Below are 26,040 nucleotides of genomic sequence, written 5' to 3'. Positions count from 1 at the left end.
GAGTCCTAGACCAGCCTGACCAATATGGAGAAACTTCATCTCTACTAAAAATACAAAAATTAGCTGGGTGATTCCCAAGCAGTTCTCCTGCCTCAGCCTCCCAAGTAGCTGGGACTATAGGCATGGTGGCACATGCCTGTAGTCCCAGCTACTTGGGAGGCTGAGGCAGGAGAACTGCTTGAACCAGGAGGTGGAGGTTAAAGTGAGGATCACACCACTTCACTCCAGCCTAGAACAGAGCGAGAGTCCATCTCAAAAAAACAAACAAAAAACCCAAGTCAGCTCTTAACACTTCCCAGCTAAACCGTCAGTACTCCCATTTCACTCGGTCAAAGCTGAAGTCCTAATGACCATGAACGACGCCCCAGGTCCTTCCACTCTGCCTCAGCTGCTCTTTCTTGGCCACGCTGACCTCCTTGCTGTTTTCGGAACACAGTAAGTCAGTGGTTCTCAACTGGGGGTGACTGCATCCCCCAAGAGTGATTTGGCAAGATCTAGAGATATTTTTGGACGTCAGAACTGGCAAGGAGTGCTGCTGGCATCTGGTGGGTACAGATGGGGTCTGCTAAACATCCCACGATGCACAGGACAGAACCCAACAATGAAGTTTCAGCCCAAAATATCAACCATGCTGAGGTTAGAAAACCCAAGTCCAGGGACACTCCTGACCCAGGACCTTTGCATATGCCGTTCCCACTGCCTAGAAGGCTCTTCTCCCAGGCCAAGCACAGTGGCTCATGCCTGTAATCCCAGTCCTTTCGGAGCTGAGGCAGGTGGATGATCACTTGAGGTCAGGAGTTGGAGGCCAGCATGGCCAACATAGTGAAACCCCATCTCTACTAAAAACACAAAAATTAGCTGGGTGTGGTGGTGCATGCCTGTAATCCCAGCTACTCGGGAGGCTGAGGCAGGAGAATCGCTCGAACCCAGGAGGTGGAATTGCGGTGAGCCAAGATCGTACCATTGCACCCCAGCCTGGGCAACAGAGCAAGACTCCATATCCCAAAAAAAAACCCTGCATGGCTCTCTCTCTCCTTATGATCTCGGCTTGAATGCCAAGCCTTCCCTCACTAGCCATGCCATCGTGCTCTGTCCCCCTGCCCTGGCCTCACCTCTAGCAGCACGTCACCCCAAGAGAGCAGGGCCCTTGTCTGTTTCTTTCACCTGATCCCCAGTACCCAGAACAAAGCATGGCCCATAGCAAGCACTCCATCAATGAAGTGAGTGAATGACAACCAATACAAACACTGCCCAGGACATATTCTCTCCCTTCTTACGGAGTTTCAGGGCTGGCTGAGATTTTTGGCCACAAAGACTAAGCCAGAGTTGGGGACTACAGGTAATGATGATCTGGGACTGATAAAGGTGGTACACAAGTGAGCAAAGCTGATGAGGCTGAACCATGGTGCTCCTCAGCCAGCCCCACCTAGGCAATGTCTTGGCCAGCCTGGGAGCAGAGGGGTGTCTCCCCCTAATGGGGGACACTCAGATGCCCTGGTGCAGGTCCCCACCTGCAGGAGGTGCAGGAGCATCCTGGGAACCTTCCTGGCAGAGCCCCAGCCCAACCTAACCCACCCTCCCATCCCAGGCTGGAAAGCTGCACCATACCCCTCAGGCAGAAAGCAGCAGGAGCCCCATGCAGGTTCTCCCTAAAAACATGAAGTTGGTTTCCATGGGTGTCATTCTTTACCTGTGGAGGCAGGGAGGGCTTTCCTGTAACCAGGCAAAGGTGGCACTGTGTATCGTGATGCAATCCTTCCTGGCAGCTGCGGGGAACAAGAGGCGAGTTACAAGCGCCCCCTGACCTGGCCAGCCTCTGCACTGGAGAGGCCAGGGGCAGAAGCTACAACAGGAAATCTCTCCCACTGAACAAACCATCCTCCTACTCGCTGGCCTGTGTGTGACCCTGCAGGGGTCTTGTTCTTTCCATGGCCCATGATTAATAACCCAGGGGAAGGCAAACCATGGCCCAGAGGCCAAATCCTGCCTACTCTTCTCAATAAAGTTTTATTGGAACACAGCCAAATCCATTCATTTCTATATTTCATGTTTTGAGCAGTTGTGACAGAAACTATGTAGCCCACTAGCCTAAAATATGCACAATCTGGTCATGTATGAAACAGTTAGTGACCTTCTGATATAAATTATCATCTAATCCCAGTCTTCCCAGAGAGTGAAGAGGGTGTTATTAATTTCACTGTGGCCGGGTGCGGTGTCTCACGCCTGTAATCCCAGCACATTGGGAAGCTGAGGTGTGTGGATCACTTGAGGTCAGGAGTCAGACCAGCCTGGCCAACATGGCAAAATCTCATCTCTACCAAAAAGTATGAAAATTAGCGAGGTGTGGTGGCAGGTGCCTGTAGTCACAGCTACTGGAGAGGCTAAGGCAGAATGGCTTGAACCTGGGAGGTTGCAGTGAGCTGAGATTGCACCACTCACTGCACTCCAGCCTGGATGACAGAGCGAGACTCCGTCTCAAATAATAGTAAATACTTATTAGAATATATGTTATATATTTACTTTTTTAACTATGTAACTATAATTATTATAATCAATAATAAATATTTCACTGTGACAAGTGTAATTAGATTAGTGGTTCTTGATCCTTAACACATAGTTAGAATCTCCTGAAAGATCTTCTAAAATCAAAGCTCTCAGGGCTCAGCCCAGATCCATTAAATCCATTCTCACAATCAGCTGCTGTGACGACTGACAGGCCCATTTTGCAGATGGAAACACGGAGGCTGAGAGAGATGATCTACTTGTCAGGATCACCCAGCTAGTCAGTGCCGGGACTGGGATTTGGACCTGGGCGGTACAATGCCATCGGCTAGGCTTTTTACCATGAGGTGAGTGTTTTTCAGGTACACAGTTTGCCCAGGTTCTTCAGTACAAGGGGGAGGGTGGCTTGGTCTGTGGGGTGACAAAAGGATGGGGTGGAAGGGCAAGCCCAGGTAACGCGTCTGGGGAGTCTCATGGTGCAATGGTACTTGCAGTGATGCTATTTCCTTTTTTTTTTTTTCTGAGATGGAATCTTGCTCTCCCAGGCTGGAGTGCAGTGGTATGATCTTGGCTTACTGTGATTTTCCTGCTTCAGCCTCCTGAATAGCTGGAATTACAGGCGCACGCTAAGACACCTGGCTAAAACTTGTATTTTAGGAGAGACAGGGTTTCACCATGCTGGCCAGGCTGATCTTAAACTCCTGACATCATGATCCGCCCACCTCTGCCTCCCAAAGTGCTGGGATTACAGGAATGAGCCACCACGCCTGGCTTGCAATGATGCTATTTTCTAGCTTGACCAAAATGTTGCCATGCTTATCTTGGACTTTCTGCATGAGGACAAGGACCCGGTCTGTTAGAGCAGGAGTCCCCAGTCCCCAACAAACTGGTACCAGTCTGCAGCCTCTCAGGAACTGGACCATACAGCAGGAGGTGAGCAGAGGACAGGCAAGCATTGTGTCACCTGTGTTTACAGCCCCTCCCCATCACCCGCATCACCATTTGAGCTCCACCTCCTGTCAGATCAGCAGCGGCATTAGATTCATAGGAGCATGAACCCTACCGTGAACTGCGCATGTGAAGGATCTGGGCTGCATGCTCCCTATGAGTGTCTAATGTCTGATGATCTGTCACTGTCTCCCATCACCCCCAGATGGGACCATCCAGTTGCAGGAAGACAATCTGAAATATTATTTCATTACACATTACAGTATAATAATAATAAATGTATAATAATGTAATGTGTTTAAATCATCCCAAGTCCACACACCCCACCCTGGTCCATAGAAAAGCTGTCTTCCACAAAACCAGTCCCTAGTGCCAAAAAGCTTGCAGACCTGCGTTAGCATGTTTCCTGCTGTACGCCCAGGATGGCACTAAGTGGGTGCTCAGTGAGTGGTTGCTAAACGGCTAACAGAAACAGCAGCACCATGTCTGTTTCCAGTGACACACAGATGGTGTGATCTGCATGTGCCAGTCCACTGCCTGCAGCCCCCATCTGCCCCCAGTGCTGATGCTGGCTTGCCATTATGGAGCAGAGTGGCCCTCACGCCCCCATCCCTCCCACATCCCTCCTGCCAGACTCAGCACTCACAGCGTCCAGAGGGACTGAGTCCACTGTAACAAGCTCAACTGCTTCCAGGCAGAGGAAGGCGACCAGATGGTCAAAGGACACCCGGGCCTAGGGAAACCAAAGCCCCAAGTCATCCAGCGAGAACAGCAAAGAACTCAGGCTTTGGGTCTCGGTGTCTCAAGACGTGTAGCAACAGCTTCCTGTCTACCAAGTTCTGCATGTGTAAGGCGTGAGGACAAAGCTTTCCAGTCATGGGAAACAATGCACCCCAAGTGGTGACCTTGATGGTGGCGATCTCCCACCTCCAGGCTCCTACCAGTGAGCTGCCATTCCACAGATAAGATCCGGGAAGAGGATGGTGGCTTTTCCAATAAGGTTATTAAGCCATTATATGGAACAATTTCAAATGTTGTCCACCTGGGGGTGCCCTCTCCCAGTCACAAACCCATCTTTGGGGAAGAGACCAGTCCATAAAACAGAGATGAGGGGCTGGGCGTAGTGGTTCACGCCTGTAATCCCAACACTCTGAGAGGCCGAGGTGGGTGGATCACCTGAGGTCAAGAGTTTGAGACCAGCCTGGACAACATGGTGAAATCCCGTCTCTACTAAAAATACAAAAATTAGCCAGGCATGGTGGTGGGTGCCTGTAATTCCAGCTACTTGGGAGGCTGAGGCAGGAGAATTGCTTGAACCCAGCAGTCAGAGGTTGCAGTGAACAGAGATGGCACCACCTTGAGTGACAAGAGCAAGACTTCTTCTCAAACACACACACACACACACACACACACACACACACACACACACACACAAGATTAGGCCAGGTGCAGCGGCTCATGCCTATAATCCCAGCACTATGGGAAGCTTGGGAAGCCAAGTACAAAGTGCAGGAGAATCACTTCAGGCCAGGAGTTCAAGACCCGAGCAACACAGCAAGGCTCTTGTCTCTACAAAAAAATTAAAAATTAGCCTGATGTGATGGCCCATGCCTGTAGTCGCAGCTACTCAGGAGGCTGGGAGCATCAACTGAGCCCAGGAGTTTGAGGACACAGTAAGCTGAGATCACATCACTGCACTCCAGCCTAGGTGACAGAGTGAGACCTTATTTCAGTCAATCAATCAGTCAGTCAATAAAACTGAGCGTGGTGGCTCATGTCTGTAATCTCAGCATTTTGGGAGGCCAAGGTGGGCAGATCACCTGAGGTCAGCAGTTCAAGACCAGTCTGGCCAACATGGGGAAACCTCATCTCTAATAAAAATCCAAAAAAAAAAAAATAGCTGGGCATGGTTGCGCATGCCTGTAGTCCCAGCTACACGGGAGGCTGAGGCAGGAGAATCAGTTGAACCCAGGAAGCGGAGGTTGCAGTGAGCCGTGATCGCACCATTGCACTACAGCCTGGGTGACAGAGTGAGACTCTTTCTCAAAAAATAAATAAATAAGAAACATAGAGATGACTCAGGTATGCCACCATTTCTTGTGTTCATCATGCTGAAAGGACTAGAGATAGCAAAAGAAGAAAAATAAAATTGCCTTGTATAAAAAAGGGAACTGATATGATTGCTTATAGGTGGACAGATGGATGAGCCGCCACGTTCTGAGGGTGTTTATGAAGAGGTCCGCACATTATATGAAAAAATTGCAAATGTTATCCAACTGGGGTACCCTCTCCAAGGCATAAACCCATTTTTGAGGGATCAGGCCAGGTACAGTGGCTCATGCCTGTAATCCCAGCACTTTGGGAAGCCAAATGCAGGAGGCAAGCTCTCCTGGTTCTAAGCAATGGTGACTGAGTGCTGATTGTGTTGGTGACGCCTGCTCTCGTAGCAGACAGGCCCTGTGGTTCTAAATCCTCATGGATATGGCTAATTCCATGGTAACAATTTATTAGGACCTTATTAGGGTCCTTATTAGAACAGAAGACATTCCTATTACCCAGGAGATTCCAAGGGATTTAGGAGCTCTGCATCAGCAACCAGGGCCAGAGACCAAATATTAGAACATAAGATGCACCTAGTACCACTATTGTTCAGGAAATTATACACATTTTAGGAGCTCTGTGCCAGGAACTGGAGACAGAGACCAAACATATATTTCTTATTAAGTCGCAACCAGGAATCTGGATCAAGAGTGAATTCCTTGTTCCCAATGGAACAGGGGACGCAATAAATGGCAGATGGTGGGAGCCGGGTTCCTCACTGTTGAGTAGAGTTACAGACACGGAATGGGGGAAGCCTAAAATGAGCTCTGTGATAATGGATGAGTCTACTGACTGAAGACATAAGCATAAACTCACATCTAGCTTAATATATACACAGATGGTTCCACGTAGAAACCTTTATAATTAAGTGGGGACATACAAGTTAGAATACAAATATACATTTCTTTGCACTGTCAGCTGCGAGGGTCATGATGCAATGACCACATTTAGTGGCTGGACATGTTTTTAATACCATTCTCTAACAAAGAAAATCAGGGCTCTTTGAAGAAATGGCTGAAACTAACCGTAGAACAGAAAATACCCGAGTCAGGATACTTTTGAATTAACAGTAAGAAATTTAAAAAAACATTAAATTATGTCAAAGGAGCCAGTGGAGAGAGCTCCCAGTGGCCATAGGTATAAACAAAATACAAAATACTGTAAAATGGGTAGCAACCACAAGATAAAAGTAGCTATCTGAGTGTCCCCACCAGTGCGTGCAAACGATCAAATAGGTACACACATCTGAGTGTCCACACCAGTGCGCACAAACGGTAAAACAGGTACACACATCTGAGCGTCCACACCAGTGCGTGCAAACGATCAAACAGGTACACACATCTGAGCATCCACACCAGTGCGCGCAAACGGTAAAACAGGTACACACATCTGAGCGTCCACACCAGTGCGCGCAAACGGTAAAACAGGTACACACATCTGAGTGTCCCCACCAGTGCATGCAAACGATCAAATAGGTACACACATCTGAGTGTCCACACCAGTGCGCGCAAACGGTAAAACAGGTACACATATCTGAGTGTCCCCACCAGTGCATGCAAACGATCAAATAGGTACACACATCTGAGTGTCCACACCAGTGCATGCAAACGGTAAAACAGATACACACATCTGAGTGTCCACACCAGTGCGCGCAACGAGCAAACAGGTACACACATCTGAGTGTCCACACCAGTGCGCGCAAACGATCAAACAGGTACACACATCTGAGTGTCCCCACCAGTGCACGCAAACGGTAAAACAGATACACACATCTGAGTGTCCCCACCAGTGCACGCAAACGGTAAAACAGGTACACACATCTGAGTGTCCACACCAGTGCGCGCAAACGATCAAACAGGTACACACATCTGAGTGTCCCCACCAGTGCACGCAAACGGTAAAACAGATACACACATCTGAGTGTCCCCACCAGTGCACGCAAACGGTAAAACAGGTACACACATCTGAGTGTCCACACCAGTGCGCGCAAACGATCAGATATACACATCTGAGTGTCCACACCACTGTGCGCAAACGATCAGATACACACATCTGAGTGTCCACACCAGTGTGTGCAAAAAGTAAAACAGGTACACATATCTGAGTGTCCACACCAGTGCGCGCAAACGGTAAAACAGGTACACACATCTCAGTGTCCCCACCAGTGCGCGCAAACGGTAAAACAGATACACACATCTGAGTGTCCACACCAGTGCGCACAAATGGTAAAACAGGTACACACATCTGAGTGTCCCCACCAGTGCGTGCAAACGGTGAAACAGGTACACACATCTGAGTGTCCACACCAGTGCGCGCAAACGATCAAACAGGTACACACATCTCAGTGTCCCCACCAGTGCACACAAACGATCAAACAGGTACACACATCTGAGTGTCCCCACCAGTGCGCACAAACGATCAAACAGGTACACACATCTGAGCGTCCACACCAGTGCGCGCAAACGGTAAAACAGGTACACACATCTGAGTGTCCACACCAGTGCGCGCAAACGGTAAAACAGGTACACACATCTGAGTGTCCACACCAGTGCGCGCAAACGGTAAAACAGGTACACACATCTGAGTGTCCCCACCAGTGCGCGCAAACGATCAAACAGGTACACACATCTGAGTGTCCCCACCAGTGCACGCAAACGGTAAAACAGGTACACACATCTGAGTGTCCACACCAGTGCGCGCAAACGGTAAAACAGGTACACACATCTGAGTGTCCACACCAGTGCGCGCAAACGGTAAAACAGGTACACACATCTGAGTGTCCCCACCAGTGCGCGCAAACGGTAAAACAGATACACACATCTGAGTGTCCCCACCAGTGCGCGCAAACGGTAAAACAGATACACACATCTGAGTGTCCCCACCAGTGCGCGCAAACAGTAAAACAGATACACACATCTGAGTGTCCCCACCAGTGCGCGCAAACGGTAAAACAGGTACACACATCTGAGTGTCCCCACCAGTGCGCGCAAACAGTAAAACAGATACACACATCTGAGTGTCCCCACCAGTGCGCGCAAACGGTAAAACAGATACACACATCTGAGTGTCCCCACCAGTGCGCGCAAACAGTAAAACAGATACACACATCTGAGTGTCCCCACCAGTGCGCGCAAACGGTAAAACAGGTACACACATCTGAGTGTCCCCACCAGTGCGCGCAAACGGTAAAACAGATACACACATCTGAGTGTCCCCACCAGTGCGCGCAAACGGTAAAACAGATACACACATCTGAGTGTCCCCACCAGTGCGCGCAAACGGTAAAACAGGTACACACATCTGAGTGTCCACACCAGTGCGCGCAAACGGTAAAACAGGTACACACATCTGAGTGTCCACACCAGTGCGCGCAAACGATCAAACAGGTACACACATCTGAGTGTCCACACCAGTGCGCGCAAACGGTAAAACAGATACACACATCTGAGTGTCCACACCAGTGCGCGCAAACGGTAAAACAGATACACACATCTGAGTGTCCACACCAGTGCGCGCAAACGGTAAAACAGATACACACATCTGAGTGTCCACACCAGTGCGCGCAAACGGTAAAACAGATACACACATCTGAGTGTCCCCACCAGTGCGCGCAAACGATCAAACGGGTACACACATCTGAGTGTCCACACCAGTGCGCGCAAACGGTAAAACAGGTACACACATCTGAGTGTCCACACCAGTGCGCGCAAACGATCAAACGGGTACACACATCTGAGTGTCCACACCAGTGCGCGCAAACGGTAAAACAGGTGCACACATCTGAGTGTCCACACCAGTGCGCGCAAACGGTAAAACAGATACACACATCTGAGTGTCCCCACCAGTGCGCGCAAACGGTAAAACAGGTACACACATCTGAGTGTCCACACCAGTGCGCGCAAACGATCAAACAGGTACACACATCTGAGTGTCCACACCAGTGCGCGCAAACGGTAAAACAGATACACACATCTGAGTGTCCACACCAGTGCGCGCAAACGATCAAACAGGTACACACATCTGAGTGTCCCCACCAGTGCGCACAAACGGTAAAACAGATACACACATCTGAGTGTCCACACCAGTGCGCGCAAACGGTAAAACAGATACACACATCTGAGTGTCCACACCAGTGCGCGCAAACGGTAAAACAGATACACACATCTGAGTGTCCCCACCAGTGCGCGCAAACAGTAAAACAGGTACACACATCTGAGTGTCCACACCAGTGCGCGCAAACGGTAAAACAGGTACACACATCTGAGTGTCCACACCAGTGCGCGCAAACGGTAAAACAGGTACACACATCTGAGTGTCCACACCAGTGCGCGCAAACGATCAAACAGGTACACACATCTGAGTGTCCACACCAGTGCGCGCAAACGGTAAAACAGATACACACATCTGAGTGTCCACACCAGTGCGCGCAAACGGTAAAACAGATACACACATCTGAGTGTCCACACCAGTGCGCGCAAACGGTAAAACAGATACACACATCTGAGTGTCCACACCAGTGCGCGCAAACGGTAAAACAGATACACACATCTGAGTGTCCCCACCAGTGCACGCAAATGATCAAACGGGTACACACATCTGAGTGTCCCCACCAGTGCGCGCAAACGATCAAACGGGTACACACATCTGAGTGTCCCCACCAGTGCGCGCAAACGGTAAAACAGGTACACACATCTGAGTGTCCACACCAGTGCGCGCAAACGGTAAAACAGGTACACACATCTGAGTGTCCACACCAGTGCGCGCAAACGATCAAACAGGTACACACATCTGAGTGTCCCCACCAGTGCGCGCAAACGGTAAAACAGGTACACACATCTGAGTGTCCACACCAGTGCGCGCAAACGGTAAAACAGGTACACACATCTGAGTGTCCCCACCAGTGCACGCAAATGATCAAACAGATACACAGACGGGCTGAGGAGAATTCCAAACACCTCATGCAGACATTCAGTCATTAAGGACATACAGCTAACTCCCACTCCTTAGGTGTGGGCTCTGCATGGCAACTTCCTCCAAAAGCATACATACAATACGGACATGGGAAAAAAGTAACTTCACAGTGAGAAACCTGAAAATACTCTCTCAGCCAGGTAATCAAAGTTAACATTAATGGTGATGACACATCTTGTGAGCATGAAGTGACTAGAAATAAAATTCAAAGGCCCTTCCCCCAGTTATCTGTATAGACTCCCTTCTCTCCACCAGGGGACACCAGTTAACCTGGAAGACTGGTTCAGGCCATGATGGGAACGAGGTGGTCAGACATGGCTCATTATACCTTCCTCCCGAGGTGGTCAGACATGGCTCATTATACCTTCCTCCCGAGGTGGTCAGACATGGCTCATTATACCTTCCTCCCTTTTGGAATTCAGGAAAAGCCAATCAGCATTTAACACCAAAACAAACCTTCAATCTGGTAAAAAAAAAAAAATTTGCAATCTATTCTCTCTGAAGCCTGCTCCCCGGAGGCTTCATCTGCATAAAACTTTAGCCTCCATAACCCAGAGGCTCCTTTCTATTGACAACTCTTACAACCAATTACCAATCAGAAAAATTTTAAATCTACCAATAACCTGAAAGCCCCTCTTCACCCTAAACCACTGGGTTGTTGCACCTTTCTAGACTGAACCAATATGTATCTTAAATACATTTGATTGATATATCCTATCTCCCTACAATTATAGAAGCAAGGAGCATCCCAGGTTCTTCTGCGGCTTCCTAGAGCTTATAAACCCTAAAGCCTACACCTGACCCCAACCCTAACCCTAACCCAAAACCCTAATCGCCAAACCCTAACCCCATACCGAACCCCTAACCCTAACTGCTAACCCCTAACACCTAACCCTAACCCCTAACACTGACCTGACCCCAACCCCAACCCTAAACCCTAACCCAAACCATAAACCCTAACCCTCTAACCCTAAACTTAAGCCATAACACTAACTCCAAACCCTAACCCCAACCCTAAACCCTACCCCTAACCTTAACCCCTAACCTTGATCCAAACCCTAACAGCTAGCCCCTAACCCCAACCCCTAGCCTGAACCCTCTCTCTATCCCTAACCCTAACACTAACTCCTGCCCCTAACCCTAACCCAAACCCTGAACTCTAAACCTAACCCCTAACCCTAAGCACTAACCCAAACCCTAACTCTAACCTTAAACCCTAACACTAACCCTAACTCAAACCCTAACCCTAACCAGAACCCTAAACCCTAACCCTGACCCTGACCCTAACCCCAACCCCAACCCTACCCATTATCATTACGGCCATCTCAGCTGAAACCACGATGACATACTCCTTCACACACACTAGAAAGGATAAGATCCAAAGAATGTCAAACAAGTGTTGGCAAGGTCGGAGGGAAATTACAACCCTTAAATACTTTATGTGGAATGTAAGATGGTGCAGCCTATTTTTAACATAGTTTGGTATCTCCTCAAAAGTTAAACATAGGCCAGGCATGGTAGGTAATGCCTGTAATCCCAGCACATTGGGAGGCCGAGACAGGTGGATCACTTGAGTCCAGGAGTTCAAGACCAGCCAGGACAACATAGCAAAACCCTGTCTCTACTAAAAATACAAAAATTAGCCAGACATGGCGGCACACACCTGTAGCCCCAGCTACTTGGGAGGCTGAGGCAGGAGGATTGCTTGAACCCAGAAAGTGGACGCTGCAGTAAGCCGAGATTGCACCACTGCACTGCAGCCTGGGCGACAGCACAACACCCTGTCTCAAAAAAGAAAGGCCAGGTATAGTGGCTAACGACTGCAATCCCAGTACTCTGGGAGGCAGAGGAAGATGGATCACTTGCAGTCAGGAGTTCAAGACCAACATGGCCAACATAGCAATATCCCGTCTCCACTAAAAATACACATATTGCCCAGGCGTGGTGGAACACACCTGTAATCCCAGCTACTTGGGAGGCTGAGACAGGAGAATTGCTTGAACCCAAGAGGCAGAGATTGCAGTGAGCCAATAGGAAGCCACTGCACTCCAGCATGGCCCATAGAGCAAGATCTTATCTTAAAAAAGAAAAACAAAAGCCTGGGAGTGGCTGGGCACAGTGGCTCATGCCTGTAATCCCAGCATTTTGGGAGGCTGAGGCGGGTGGATCACCTGAGGTCAGGAGTTTGAGACCAGCCTGGCCAACATGTTGAAACCCCATCTCTATTAAAAATACAAGAGTCAGCTGGTCATGGTGATGCACGCTTGTAATCCCAGCTATTCAGAACGCTTAGGAAGGAGAATCACTTGAACCTGGGAAGTGGAGGTGGCAGTGAGCAGAGATTGCACAACTGCGCTCCAGCTTGGGTGAAAGAGTAAGACCTCGTCTCAAAAAAAAAAAAAAAAAAAAGACAAGACAAGACAAGACACACAGAAAGAAAGAGATATTCTGGGCCGGGCATAGTAGCTCACGCCTGTAATCCCAGCACTTTTGGAGGCCGAGGCGGATGGATCACGAGGTTAAGAGATCGAGACCATCCTGGTCAACATGGTGAAACCCTGTCTCTACTAAAAATACAAAAATTTAGCTGGGCATGGTGGCGCATGCCTGTAATCCCAGCTACTCAGGAGGCTGAGGCAGGAGAATTGCCTGAACCCAGGAGGCGGAGGTTGCGGTGAGCTGAGATCGCGCCATTGCACTCCAGCCTGGGTAACAAGAGCGAAACTCCATCTCAAAAAAAAAAAAAGAAAGAAATATTCTGTACATTAAATATGTAACAACAGTCTGTTAATCACAATGTATAGTTTGGATAAAACAACAAAAGCAATCACATTACAAAATGGAGAAACAGTTGAACACACACTCCTTCAAGAAGACATGCAAATGGAAAACAGGCACACAAAAAGATGATCAATACCATTATCATTACGGCCGTCTAACCTGAAACCACAGTGACACACTCCTTCACACACACTAGCAAGGCTAAGATCCAGAAATATAAAAGGACAAGTGTTGGCAAGGTCGGAGAGAAATCACAACCCTTAAATGCTTAAATGGAACAGAAGATGATACAGCCCATTTCTAAGATACTTTGGTATTTTCTCAAAAAGTTAAAAATAGGCCAGGCACAGTAGGTAATGCCTGTAATCCCAGCACACTGGGAGGCCGAGACAGGTGGACCACTTGAGTCCAAGAGATCAAAACCAGACAGGATGATATAGCAAAACCCCATCTCTACTAGAAATACAAAAATTAGCCGGGCATTGTGTCACACACCTGTAGTCCCAGCTACTTGGGAGGCTGAGGCGGGAAGACTGCTTCAACCCAGAATGTGGAGGTTGTAGTAAGCCAACATCACCCCACTGTACTCCAGCCTGGGCAACAGCACAGCATCCTGTCTCAAAAAAGAAAGGCCAGGCATGGTGGCTAACAACTGCAATTCCAGCACTTTGGGAGGCTGAGGTGGACAGATCACCTGAGGTCAGGAGTTACAGATCAGCTCAGCCAACATGCTGAAATCCCATCTCTACTAAAAATAAAATAATTACCCATGCATGGTGAAACACACCTGTAATCCAGCTACTTGGGAGGCTGAGGCAGGAGAATTGCTTGAACCCAGAATTGGCAGAGGTTGTAGTCACCCTGTATCAGGCCACTACACTCCAGCCTGGCCAACAGAGCAAGATCCATCTCAAAAAAAAAAAGAAAGAAAACCAAAATGCCTGGGAGTGGCAGGGTGCAGTGGCTCACACCCGTAATTCCAGCATTTTGGGGAATCCCAGGTGGGTGGATCACCTAAGGTCAGGAGTTCGCGACCAGCCTGACCAACATCGAGCAACCCTGTCTCTACTAAAAATACAAAAATTAGCCATGCGTGGTGGTTCGTGCCCGTAAGCCCAACTACTCAGAAGGCTAAGGCAGGAGAATCACTTCAGCCAGGAGGTAGAGGTTGCGGTAACCCGAGAATGTGCTACTGTTCTCCAGTCAAGACTATAGAGCAAGACTCCATCTTAAAAAAAAAAGTAAACAGACAACTCACAGAAGGAAGAAAATATTTGTGCATTATATACCTAAAGCAGTCTGTTAACCACAATGTGTAATTTGGAGAACTCAACAACAAAAGCCTCAAAATTACAAAATGGAGAAACAGCTGAACACATAGTTCACCAATAAGACACGCAAATGCAAAACAAGCACATAAAAAGATGGTCAATAGCATTATCCTCATGGCCATCTCACCTGAAAGCACAATGACATACTCCTCACACACACTAGAAAGGCCAAGTGTTGGCAAGGTCACAGAGAAATTACAACCCTTAAATACTTTATGTAGAAGATAAGATGGTGCGGTCTATTTTTAACATAGTTTGGTGTCTCCTCACAAAGTTAAAAATAGGCCAGGTACAGCAGGTAATGCCTGTAATCCCAGAACACTGGGAGGCCAAGACTTGAGTCCAAGAGATCAAGACCAGCAGGAAGACATAGAAAAACCCTGCCTCTACTCAAAATACAAGATTCAGCCGGGTATGGTGGCACACACCTGTAGCCCCAGCTACTTGGGAGGCTGAGGCGGGAGGACTGCTTCCATCCACGATGTGGAGGTTGCAGTAACCTGAGATTGCACCATGGCGCTCCAGCCTGGGTGACAGCACAGCACCCTGTCTCAAAAAGAAAGGTCGGGCATGGTGGCCACGCCTGTCATCCAGCACACTTTGGGAGGCCAAGGCAGATACATCACTTGAGGTCAGGAGTTCGAGACCAGGTTGGCCAACATAGTGAAATCCTGTCTCTACTAAAAATACAAAAATTACCCGGGTGTGGTGGCATGCACCTGTAATCCCAGCTACTTGGGAGGCTGAGGCAGGAGAATTGCTTGAACCCAGGAGGCAGAGGTTGCAGTGAGCCAGTATCAGGCCACTGCGCTCCAGCCTGGCCGACAGAGCAAGATCGCATCTCAAAAGCAAGAAAGAAAGAAAAACGAAACGCCTGGGAGTGGCAGGGAGCAGCGGCTCACACCTGTCATCCAGCACTCTGGGAGGGCGAGGCGGGTGGATCACCTGAGGTCAGGAGTTCAAGACCAGCATGAGCAACATCGAGAACCCCATCTCTACTAAAAATACAAAATTAGCCAGGCTTGGTGGTGCGCACCTGTAATCCCAGCTACTCAGGAGGCTGAGGCAAGAGAATAGCTTGAACTCGGGAGGTGGAGGTTGCAGTGAGCTGAGATACTACTGCACTCCAGCCTGGGCGACAGAGCAAGACTGTATCTCAAAAAAAAAAAAAAAAAAAAAAACAGAAAGGAAAGTGAAGAAAGAACGCACAGAAAGAAAGAAAATATTTGTGCATTATACATCTAACACCAGTCTGTTAACCGCGATGTACAATGTGGATAACTCAGCAACAAAAACGACCAAAACACAAAATGGAGAAACAGCTGAACATGCACTTTGCCAATAAGATATACAAATGGAAAGCACATAAAAAGATGATCAGTGGCCAGGCGCAGTGGCTCACGCCTGTAATCCCAGCACTTTGGGAGGCCGAGGCGGGTGGATCACGAGGTCAAGAGATCGAGACCATCCTGGCCAACATGGTGAAACCCCGTCTCTACAAAAAATACAAAAATTAGCTTGGCATGGTGGTGCATGCCTGTAATCCCAGCTACTTGGGAGGCTGAGGCAGGAGAATTGCCTGAACCCGGGAGGCGGAGGTTGTGGTGAGCCGAGATCATGCCATTGCACTCCAGCCTGGGTAACAAGAGTGAAACTCCATCTCAATAAAAAAAGATGATCAATACCATTATCATTACGGTCATCTAAACTGAAACCATACTGACGTACTCCTCACACACACTAGAAAGGGTAAGATCCAAGAAATATAAAACAAGTGTCGGCAAGGTCGGAGAGAAATTACAACCCTTAAATACTGTATGTGCAGTATTTATGATGTGCAGCCGATTTTTAACATAGTTTGGTATCTCCTCACAAAGTTAAAAATAGGCCAGGCACAGTAACTAATGCCTGTAATCCAGGCACACTGGGAGGCCGAGACAAAAGGATCACTTGAGTCCAGGAGTTTGACACCACCCACAACATAGCAGAACCCTATCTCTACTAAAAATACAAAAATTAGCTGGGCATGGTGGCACACACCTGTAGTTCCAGCTACTTCGGAGGGGGAGAGATGGGAGGACTGCCTGAGCCCAGAATGTGGAGGCTGCAGTAAGACAAGGATCCACTGCACTCCAGCCTGGGCGATAACACAACACCCTGTCTCAGAAAACAAAGGCCAGGCATGGTGGCTAACACCTGCAATCCCAGCACTTTGGGAGGCCAAGGTGGATGGATCACTTGAGGTCAGGAGTTTGAGACCAGCTTGGCCAACACGCCGAAACCCCATCTCCACTAAAAATATAAAAATTAGCTGAGCGTGTTGGAACGCACCTGTAATCCCAGCTACTTGGGAGGCTGAGGCAGAATTGCTTGAACACAGGAGGCAGAGGTTGCAGTGAGCCAATATCAGGCCACTGCACTCTAGCCTAACCAACAAAGCAAGATCCCATCTCAAAAAAAAAAGGAAAGGAAAACAAAATGCCTGGGAGTGGCTCACACCTGTAATCCCAGCACTGTGGGAAACCGAGGCAGGTGGGTCACTTAGGTCAGGAGTTCGAGACCAGCCTGACCAACATGGAGAAACACCATCTCTACTAAAAACACAAAAATTAGCCAGGCGTCCTGGGGCATGCCTATAATCCCACCTGAAGGCCGAGGCAGGAGAATCCCTTAAACTCCAGAGGTGAGGGCTGCAGTGAGCTGAGATTGCGCTATAGCACTGGGCAACAGAGCAAGACTCCCTCTCAAAAAGAAATACAAAACAACTAGCTGGCCAGGGTAGGGGGAGCTTCTAATCTCAGCTAGTTGGGAGGTTCAGGCAGGAGAGTCATTTGAACACAGGAGGTGGAGGTTGCAGTGAGCCAAGATCGTGCCACTGCACTCCAGCCTCGGTGACAGAATAAGGCTCCTTCTCAAAAAAAAAAAGCAAGCAAGCAAGCAAGTGAAAACACAACCCACAGAACAGAAGAGCATATTTGTGCATTATATATCTAGCAACAGTCTGTTAACCACAATGTATAATTTGGATAACTCAAAACAAAAACAACCAAATTACAAAATGGAGAAACAGTGGAACACACACTTCGCCAGTAAAACATACAAATGGAAAACAAGCGCATAAAAAGACGATGAATACCATTATCATCATGGCCATCTAAACTGAAATCACGATGACATACTCCTTCACACACACTAGAAAGACTATGATTTAAGAAATGCAAAATAACAAGTGTTGGCAAGGTCAGAGAGAAATCACCACCCTTAAATACCGTATGTGGAACATAAAATGGTGCAGCCTACTTTTAACACAGTTTGATATTCCCTCAAAAAGTTGAATAGGCTGGGCATGCCAGCTAACACCCAGCACATTTCACAGGCTGGGACAGGTGGATCATGAGGTCAGGAGTTTGAGACCAACCCTGCCAACATAGTGAAACCCCATCTCTATTAAAAAGACAAAAATTACCTGGGTGTGGTGGCAGGTGCCTGTAGTCCCAGCTACTCAGGAGACTGAGGCATGAAAATCACTTGAACCCGGGAGGTGGAGGCTATGATGAGCAGAGATTGTGCACTGCACTCCAGCCTGAGCCAAACAGGGAGACTCCATCTCCAAAAAAAAAGAAAAGAAAAATTGAGGGTCATCTCACAGATGATCTAATGAATAATGGATTATTTCCTTGACTTTAGAAAAATCACATTATTAACTTTTCTACTTTTAGATAACATAACTGCTATGGGACTGCAGGCAGGTGTAGCAGACTGGATGGGAGATGGCAGCAGGCAGGAGCACTCAGGGTCTGGAGGCCGTGGTTCTAAGGCCATTGGGAAACCCACAGCCTGACAGGAGGAAATCCGTGACTGTCAATAAATATGCTGCCATTACCAAGTGAGATCGCCAGTGGTTGTGGGATGGACGGAAGCTCCTCCAGGTGGGCTGCACTGAGGAGAGCACGGCACCAGGCTAGGGTGGTCCTATCAGGAATGCAGGGTCTGCACCTGTACAGGAGGAAAGGCTGGGTAGACCCAGCGTGGAGTCATCTCTGCTCTTTACATCTGTCAGGGCTGTGACAACTGAGTCAGCTGGGCATAGTGGCTGATGCCTGCAATCCCAGCACTCTGGGAGGCCGAGGTGGGTGGATCACCTGAGGTCACGAGTTTGAGACCAGCCTGGCCAACATGGTGGAATCCAGTCTCTACTAAAAATACAAAAAATTAGCTGGGTGTGATGGTGGATGCCTGTAATTCCAGCTACTTGGGAGGCTGAGGCAGGAGACTCTCTTGCACCTGGGAGGTGGAGACTGCAGTGAGCAGATATCATGCCACTGCACTCCAGCCTATGCCAAAAGAGCAAAACTCCACCTCAAACAAAAAAAAAAAGAAAGAAAATTGCAAGTGTCAGGAACAATTCCCAAAAAGGAAAATTGGGCCCACATGGAAAGAGACATTTTTCTGCCAACAGGAGCGTGCAGTGAAGTGAAGGTCTGTGGACTGGACTTTCACAAAGAAATCTTATATTTTCGGCTGGGCACAGTGGCTCACACACGTCATCCCAACACTTTGGGAGGCTGAGGCGGGAGGATCATGAGGTCAAGAAAGCAGGACCATCCTGGCCAACATGGTGAAACCCCTTCTCTACCAAAATCACAAAAAATTAGCGGCGTGTGGTAGCGCATGCCTGTGATCCCAGCTACTGGGGAGGCTGAGGCAGGAGAATCCCTTGAACCTGGGAGGTGGCGGTTGCAGTGAGCCGAGAACATGCCACTGCACTCCAGGCTGGCAACAGAGCAACACTCCATCTCAAAAAAAAAGAAAGAAGAGAAAGAAACCTTGTATTTCCTGATTTGGGGTTACATGGGGGTCACCTGGAGGAGTGTTTCTGCTTTTGGTGAAATGCTTGGGGGTATTTTGTGTGAACCTGCAAATCTGGCACAGCAGTAACTGCTGGGGAATCGGAGAGACAGGAGAAGTCACACTAACTGCAATCCCAAGTTTCCCGGAAGTATGACGTTACTGGGAAGTCAACTACTTTTTACAACAACCCTGTCAATATGACGTCAGAAAGGCAGAAACAACATCACCACACTTCATAACAGAGGCCAAATCCAACCCAAACCCAACCCCGCACAGGCTGGGAACCCAGCACCTCGGCGAGAGCCAGAGGGTCCCACACTTGGTGCTGTGGACGCTCCAAAGGCCATGTTTGCGTCGCGAGTGATATGTGTGTTCTAAGGGACACATGCGTGTTCCCAGGGTTATATGCATGCGATGGTTGTTGCGTCAGTCTTACGGTGTCATGGGAGTTCTGGGTGATATGTGTGCCCTGACGGGCACATGCGTGTTCTGGGGGTGATATGATTGTGACGGGTGTTGGGTTAGACTGACGGTGTATGGTCATTCCGAGCATTACACGTGTGTTCTGAGGGACACACGCATGTTCTGGGGGTGATATGATTGTGACGGGTGTTGGGTTAGACTGACGGTGTCATGGTCGTTTCGAGCATTACATGTGTGTTCTGAGGGACACATGCATGTTCTTGGGTTATATGAGTGTGACAGGTGTTGGGTTATTGGGTTAGTCTGACAGCATCACCTGTGCATTCTGGGTGATAAGAGCACTCTCAGTCTAATGGTGTAACAGTCATTCCAGGTGACGTGTGTGTTCTGAGGGGCACATGCATGTTCCAGGGGTTAAATGAGTGTGGTGGGTACTGGGTTAATCTGACAGTATCACTTGTGCATTCCGAGTGATGTGTGCACTCTGACACTGTCACTGGCGTTCTGGGCATACGTATGCGCTCTGAGGGACATATGCGTGTTCCAGGGGTTATATGGGTGTGACAGGTGTTGGGATAGTCAGTCTCATTTCTGTGTTCCAGGTGTGTGCACTCTGAGTCTGATGTTGTCACAGGCTTCTGGGTGATATGTGCGTGCTCTAAGAGACACATGCATGTTCTGGGGTTATATGAGTGTGACAGGTGCCGCGTTAGTCTGCGTCATGGGTGTTATGGGTGATATGTGTGCATTCAAGGGCATTCTGTGCACTCTGAGAGACACATCCACATTCCCGGGATCAGACCTGCGCATCAGCTGCCGTGTTCCCCTAATGCGTGTGACGTCTGTATGAGTGCTTACAGTGCACCACAGACAGAGTGTTACTGGTATTATAAGGGGTTATTCTCAGGGTGGTGGGTGTTCTATTTGCTCTCCTGACGCCGCATTTCTGTTCCAAGCCTGCGGCGCAACCCCGTGGCCACATCGCCTTGGGTGCAGAGAAAGAACCCTGGCTGCACTGGATTCACCGTTGTTTTTCATTTCTAATTTTCCATGTGAAGAGTCTCTGCCCCTCGGCAGTCAGGGTGGCAAACAGGAAAGAGTTTACTCACCATGGATGCGGGCTGGAGGTGTCCCAAAGTGAGGGGCGTCCCCTGGTCTGTGATGAGGAGAACCTGGCTCCTGCCCTCGCAGGGGCCTGTGCAGAAGAAATGGGTGGGACGCTGTGGCCTCGGGATTAGAAAAGCTGGGCTCACGCACCTTTGCTGGCAGCCGGGGGCACTGCAGGGCCCTCGCGCTCATGGCGCTGATGGTGGACACGTGCTCTTGAAGTCAGAGGGCGAAGTATGCAGCGCCACCGTTCTGGAAATGCAAACTGACATGGAGCCTGCTAGCCCATGTGTTTCTGAAAGTGAAGAAGGGACAGTTAAATGGAAACCACAGGAAATGTAATGAACACGGATGCTCATTATACGAGTAATGCAGAAATTCACTCCACATCGTCTTCAGACAACTTTAAACTTACCCTAACCCACCTCACCCTAACCCTTCGCCTCAATCCTGACCTCTCAACCTAACCCTGTTACTCACCTCATCTCTCCACTAATCTCCACTATAAACACCAAATGGAACCTCCTGTCTTGCAGCCCTTATACTATCATCTTCAGCTGGTAAACTCATAACCTTTAAAGCCCTATCTCCTGATTGTGTAATACCCTGACACACTAACTCTGGAAATACCGCAGTCTATTCACAATCCCATCCTGACCTCTCCTACTCAGTGCCACGCCACTTCAAGGACTGATCTATAACCTCAGAAATGTAGACTTAAGAATCTTCAACATAATAGAAAATGTAAACCAACAGCATTTTGAAAGCATCAGACACCATGAACATGATTTTTTAGCCTATTAAATCAATGGTGGCCTGCCTAATTCTGTATTGTCTGTAGGGACAGGTTTTTGCCATGTTGGCCAGACGTAAAACAATACCTCCACACTCAACTGATTTGAGACAAGGTCCATAACCGTTAAACTGGGGGGAAATGCTGTCCTCAGTAAGTGATGTAAGGCGACTTGCAATCCACATAAAGGGATGTGAAATTGTATCCTTACCTCGTATCACACAAAAAGTTTAAGTTAAAATGGATCAAAGATCTAAATATGGCAAAACTAAAATCTCTAGAGAAAACATACAGGTAAACCTTCATGACCTTGGATGTAGCAATAGTTTCTTAGATCTGACACGAAAACCACAAACCACAAAAGGAAAAATAAATCAACTGATTTCCTCAAAATTCGAAACTTTTATACCTCAGAAGACATGAAGAGAAAAGCTGAAAGACAGAATTGTTGTAACAGGAAAAACGACTGTCTTCTGTCAACACTCGACACTTCTATTAACAGCTGCGTGGGTTTTTCTCCAGACAGACCAAATCGTGGCTACCAGCTGGGTGTCCCACAGTGCAAGCCAATTCTGACACTACCTGGAGAAAGCATCAGACCCCACCAGCTAAGGGCAGCTTAGTCCTAGGAAGGTAAGTTCGTGCTGCTTGTTGCTTGCAAATTCAATTGACAAAGACAAGGATGGTAAAAAGAAAGTGACTTTATGCCAGAGCTTAGCTGAAGGGAACATACAGGCTCTGCCTTAAGGAAACCGCTTCAGGCTGGGCGCGGTGGCTCACACCTGTAATCCCAGCACTTCAGGAGGCCGAGGCGGGTGGATCACGAAGTCAAGAGATCAAGACCATCCTGGACAACAAGATGAAACCCCGTCTCTACTAAAAATACAAAAATTAGCTGGGCATGGCAGTGCGCGCCTGTAGTCCCAGCTACTCGGGAGGCTGAGGCAGGAGAATTGCTTGAACCCAGGAGGCGGAGGTTGCGGTGAGCCGAGATCCCGCCATTGCACTCCAGTCTGGGTGACAACAGCAAAACTCTGTCTCAAAAAAAAAAAAAAAAAAAAAAAAAAAAGGAAACCGCTTCCACTTTCAGGGCAGAAAGTGGGAGCTTTAAAAAATGGACTTGGCAGAATGGCATGCAGGGGATGGGGTGAGGAGGTGCAGGGTCTGCGGGACTTGCTCTGATGTTTCATCCATTAGGTGGTCTTGCACCATGGGCAGAGCTAGGTTGTAAACTGACTGCTGTCTCCTGGCAATCTCCTGGTAGTGGAGAGTTCCAGAGACACCTAGTTTGTAGAGTTTGGTCCCTGGAACTTCTAAGTCAACACACAGAAAAGCTTGCAGTGTAGCAAGTATCTTGTGGAGAGACAGTAAAGCTTATAATTGCATTCCTAAAGAGCTAAGTAGGAAGCATAGGACAAGAAAAACAGTAAAAGTAATTCATTCCTTCTTTAAGAAAATACGGGTACTTAGTTATAAGATGACAATTACAAATAGTAGGTTCCCAGTTGCCTTATGTCTGACCTGGCCACAGATTGGAGGCTCCCACAACACCCTTATTGGGTTCAGCAATTTACTACAGCACATTACAGAACCCATGACAACAGTGTACTTACTAATGCTCACTTACTGTCAAGGATATTTTAAAGGCTACAAATGAACAGTCAGATAAAGAGAGGCACAATGTGAAGTATGTGGAAGGGGTGCAGGCCTCCCATGCCCTCTCCAGATATGATCCTCCCAGCATCTCACCAAGTCCAGCAACACAGAAGCTCGCACTCTCCCAGCCCGGTCCTTTATTACGTAGGCAGATTGCTTACATTGAGTGGCCACAGGTGATCAACTCAACCATCAGCACCTCTCCTCTTCACAGAGATGGGAGGGGAGATGAAATTTCAAATCCTCCAATGACAAGGTTGGTGCCCTTGGCAGCCAGCCCCACAGAGGCTGTCCAGGTGCCCCCAGCCATCAGTCATCTCATGAGCACATGAAAGACACATCACTTCATACATCCCAAAGTCTTAGAGCTCTGTCTCAGGACCCCACAGCAGAGATCACACATGAACTCTTGCTATTTTCCAGTAACCCACAAAATGGAAGAAAAAATCTGCACATTAGATACTTTATAAGAGTCTGTTATCCAGAATCTATACATAACTTTTATAACTCAACAACGAAGACAACCCTACCTAAAAATTGACAAAGGACTTTCACACACACTGCACCAAGAAGCAAGATGCTTAACATCATTAGTAATAATTAAAACCATAAAGAGATATCCCTTAACTCACACTAGAATAGTTACACTAAAAGAAAACAAGTGTTGACAAAGATGTGCAGAAACTTGAACTATGAAACACTGCTTGTGACAATATGAAACGGTGCAGCCTATGTGTAAAATAATTTGGTGTTTCTTCAAACAGTTACAAATAGATTTACTGTATGACTCAGTGATTCCATTCCTAGGTATATACCCCAAAGACCTGAAAACAAAGGTGTTCAAACAAAAACCTGTATGCTCTTTAAATGTGTCAAGATCATAAATATGCAGGAAAGTCCTGGAAACAGTGCCAGGAAAACTGGATCAGAATAAAAAACACATTATACTCCCAGATGGGGCAGGAGGTAAAAGTGAAATGAGTTTGTGAACTGAATTATCATGTAGCGTGCTGATTTCCTGATCGAGGGGTCATGTGGTGGTAACCTGGGAGAGTGTCCGTGCTTTGGGTAAAACATACCAGAGTATTTAGTGGGACACTGCAAATCTGGTACAGCAATGACTGCTGGGGAACCTAACAAAAGAAACAGGCTATATTTTGCACTGCTACTGGAAGTTTGCTAGAAGTATGACATTATTAAAAAGTAAATTACTTTTTAAAACCATATCAATGCTATGCCAGAAAAGCAAAGACATCAGCAAAATCCACTACAGAGGCTATGCCTCATCCAAACCTGTGAACCCTTATAAAAGCCTCAATGTCAACAGACTCCACTTAGTAAATATTATTTATTAGTATTAGAGGCTACTGTGTGGATACAATAGTGTTATAGCACAGTGCGGATATTACCGTTAGGGCATGGTATATATATGATACTGGTGCTGGGGAACATTAGGGCACGGTGTGGCTAGTATTACGTTAGAATCAGAGGCAATGGTGTGGACATCAGCCTAGCATTAGGGTATGGTGTGGATATTACACTGGTGTTAGGGCACAGAATGGGTATCACAGTAATGTTAGGGCACGGTGTGGCTAGTATTACGTTAGTATCAGAAGCAATGGTGTGGACATCAGCCTAGCATTAGGGTATGGTGTGGATATTACACTGGTGTTAGGGCACGGAATGGGTATCACAGTAATGTTAGGGCACGGTGTGGCTAGTATTACGTTAGTATCAGAAGCAACGGTGTGGACATCAGCCTAGCATTAGGGTAGGGTGTGGATATTATATTGGTGTTAGGGCATGGTGTGGACATCATAGTAATGTTAGGGCATGGTGTACATATGATACTGGTGTTGGGGAACATTAGGGCACGGTGTGGCTAGTATTACGTTAGTATCAGAGGCAACGGTGTGGATATCAGATTAGCGTTACAGTATGGTGTGGATATTACATTGGTGTTAGGGCACGGAACGGGTATCACAGTAATGTTAGGGCACGGTGTGATTATTATATTGGAGGCCACTGTGAGAACACATCTCAGCAGCCACTGTGTCTGGGACGTTGACAATGACATCAGGGTGTAGTGGTAAGGATGGGATTTGGGGATTTCACTTTTCTAGATGAATTTCTTCCTTTGCTGAGTACTCTAAAGACTCTCTGCTCTGCACTCAGGGCCATGGAAAGGAAGCTTTTTACTCACCAATGAACAAGACTTAGTTGACATGACCCTGGTGCTGCCCTGAGGAAGTCGAAGCTCCTTGCTGCTTCTGGCACCTCAGAGGGAAGTTGGTCAGGGGTGGGTTCGTGCGCCCTCTGGTGGCACCAGAGCTCACAGACGCTCTTGCTCACAGTTTCTCAGTGGATGTGCAACCCGTCCTGGCTGTCCCGAAATACTACAAAATTCAATATTCAGTTTATTCAATGTAATAATTTTGGAAATTCTAACAGACATGAAGCCCACTGTAGCCATATCCTTTCCAAAAATGGTGCTGTAAGACTTTGGAAGCCATGTAGAATGAAACGAATATATACACAAATTTAAAAAACACAAAAACCTACTCAAAGTAGTCCATA

At 47.8% G+C, this 26,040-nt stretch overlaps 2 protein-coding genes across 55 annotated transcripts in view; one reads left to right on the top strand and one right to left on the bottom strand.

The window, feature by feature from the left end:
• LOC100398008 (uncharacterized) overlaps window positions 1-26,040 on the top strand; it is a 115,299-nt gene that overhangs the window by 51,996 nt on the left and 37,263 nt on the right. For 32 of the 46 annotated variants that reach the window (XM_078347058.1, XM_078347047.1, XM_078347056.1 and 29 more), the window contains one exon: window positions 2,730-11,125. The exons of 4 other annotated variants lie outside the window; for them this stretch is intronic. In XM_078347058.1, coding sequence (XP_078203184.1) covers window positions 7,773-10,529 — 2,757 coding nt within the window. In that variant the 5' untranslated portion in view covers window positions 2,730-7,772 and the 3' untranslated portion in view covers window positions 10,530-11,125. Of the gene's footprint in view, window positions 1-2,697; window positions 11,126-22,329; window positions 22,441-26,040 lie in introns of those variants that run through there. 10 more of the 46 variants (XM_078347061.1, XM_078347068.1, XM_078347065.1 and 7 more) reach the window with 7 other exon arrangements.
• The window catches only part of LOC118146714 (ATP-binding cassette sub-family C member 6-like), a 48,575-nt gene that overhangs the window by 17,211 nt on the left and 5,324 nt on the right, over window positions 1-26,040 (bottom strand). For 4 of the 9 annotated variants that reach the window (XR_013525421.1, XR_013525419.1, XR_013525425.1 and 1 more), the window contains 4 exons: window positions 25,667-25,859; window positions 18,517-21,309; window positions 18,100-18,240; window positions 1,691-4,183 (listed from right to left, as the gene is read on the bottom strand). Coding sequence is in view for 1 of the 9 variants with exons in the window: in XM_078347074.1 (XP_078203200.1) it covers window positions 1,691-1,766; window positions 4,097-4,209 (189 nt within the window). In the remaining 8 variants the exon portion in view is untranslated. Of the gene's footprint in view, window positions 1-1,690; window positions 4,210-18,099; window positions 18,241-18,516; window positions 21,310-25,666; window positions 25,860-26,040 lie in introns of those variants that run through there. The other 5 variants (XR_013525422.1, XR_013525423.1, XR_013525420.1 and 2 more) reach the window with 5 other exon arrangements.

Source organism: Callithrix jacchus, chromosome 13, assembly GCF_049354715.1.
Source record: "Callithrix jacchus isolate 240 chromosome 13, calJac240_pri, whole genome shotgun sequence".
NCBI classification, from domain to species: domain Eukaryota; kingdom Metazoa; phylum Chordata; class Mammalia; order Primates; family Cebidae; genus Callithrix; species Callithrix jacchus.
The sequence above is the reverse complement of the archived record's forward strand: the minus strand, read 5'-3'. Positions and strand labels throughout refer to the sequence as shown.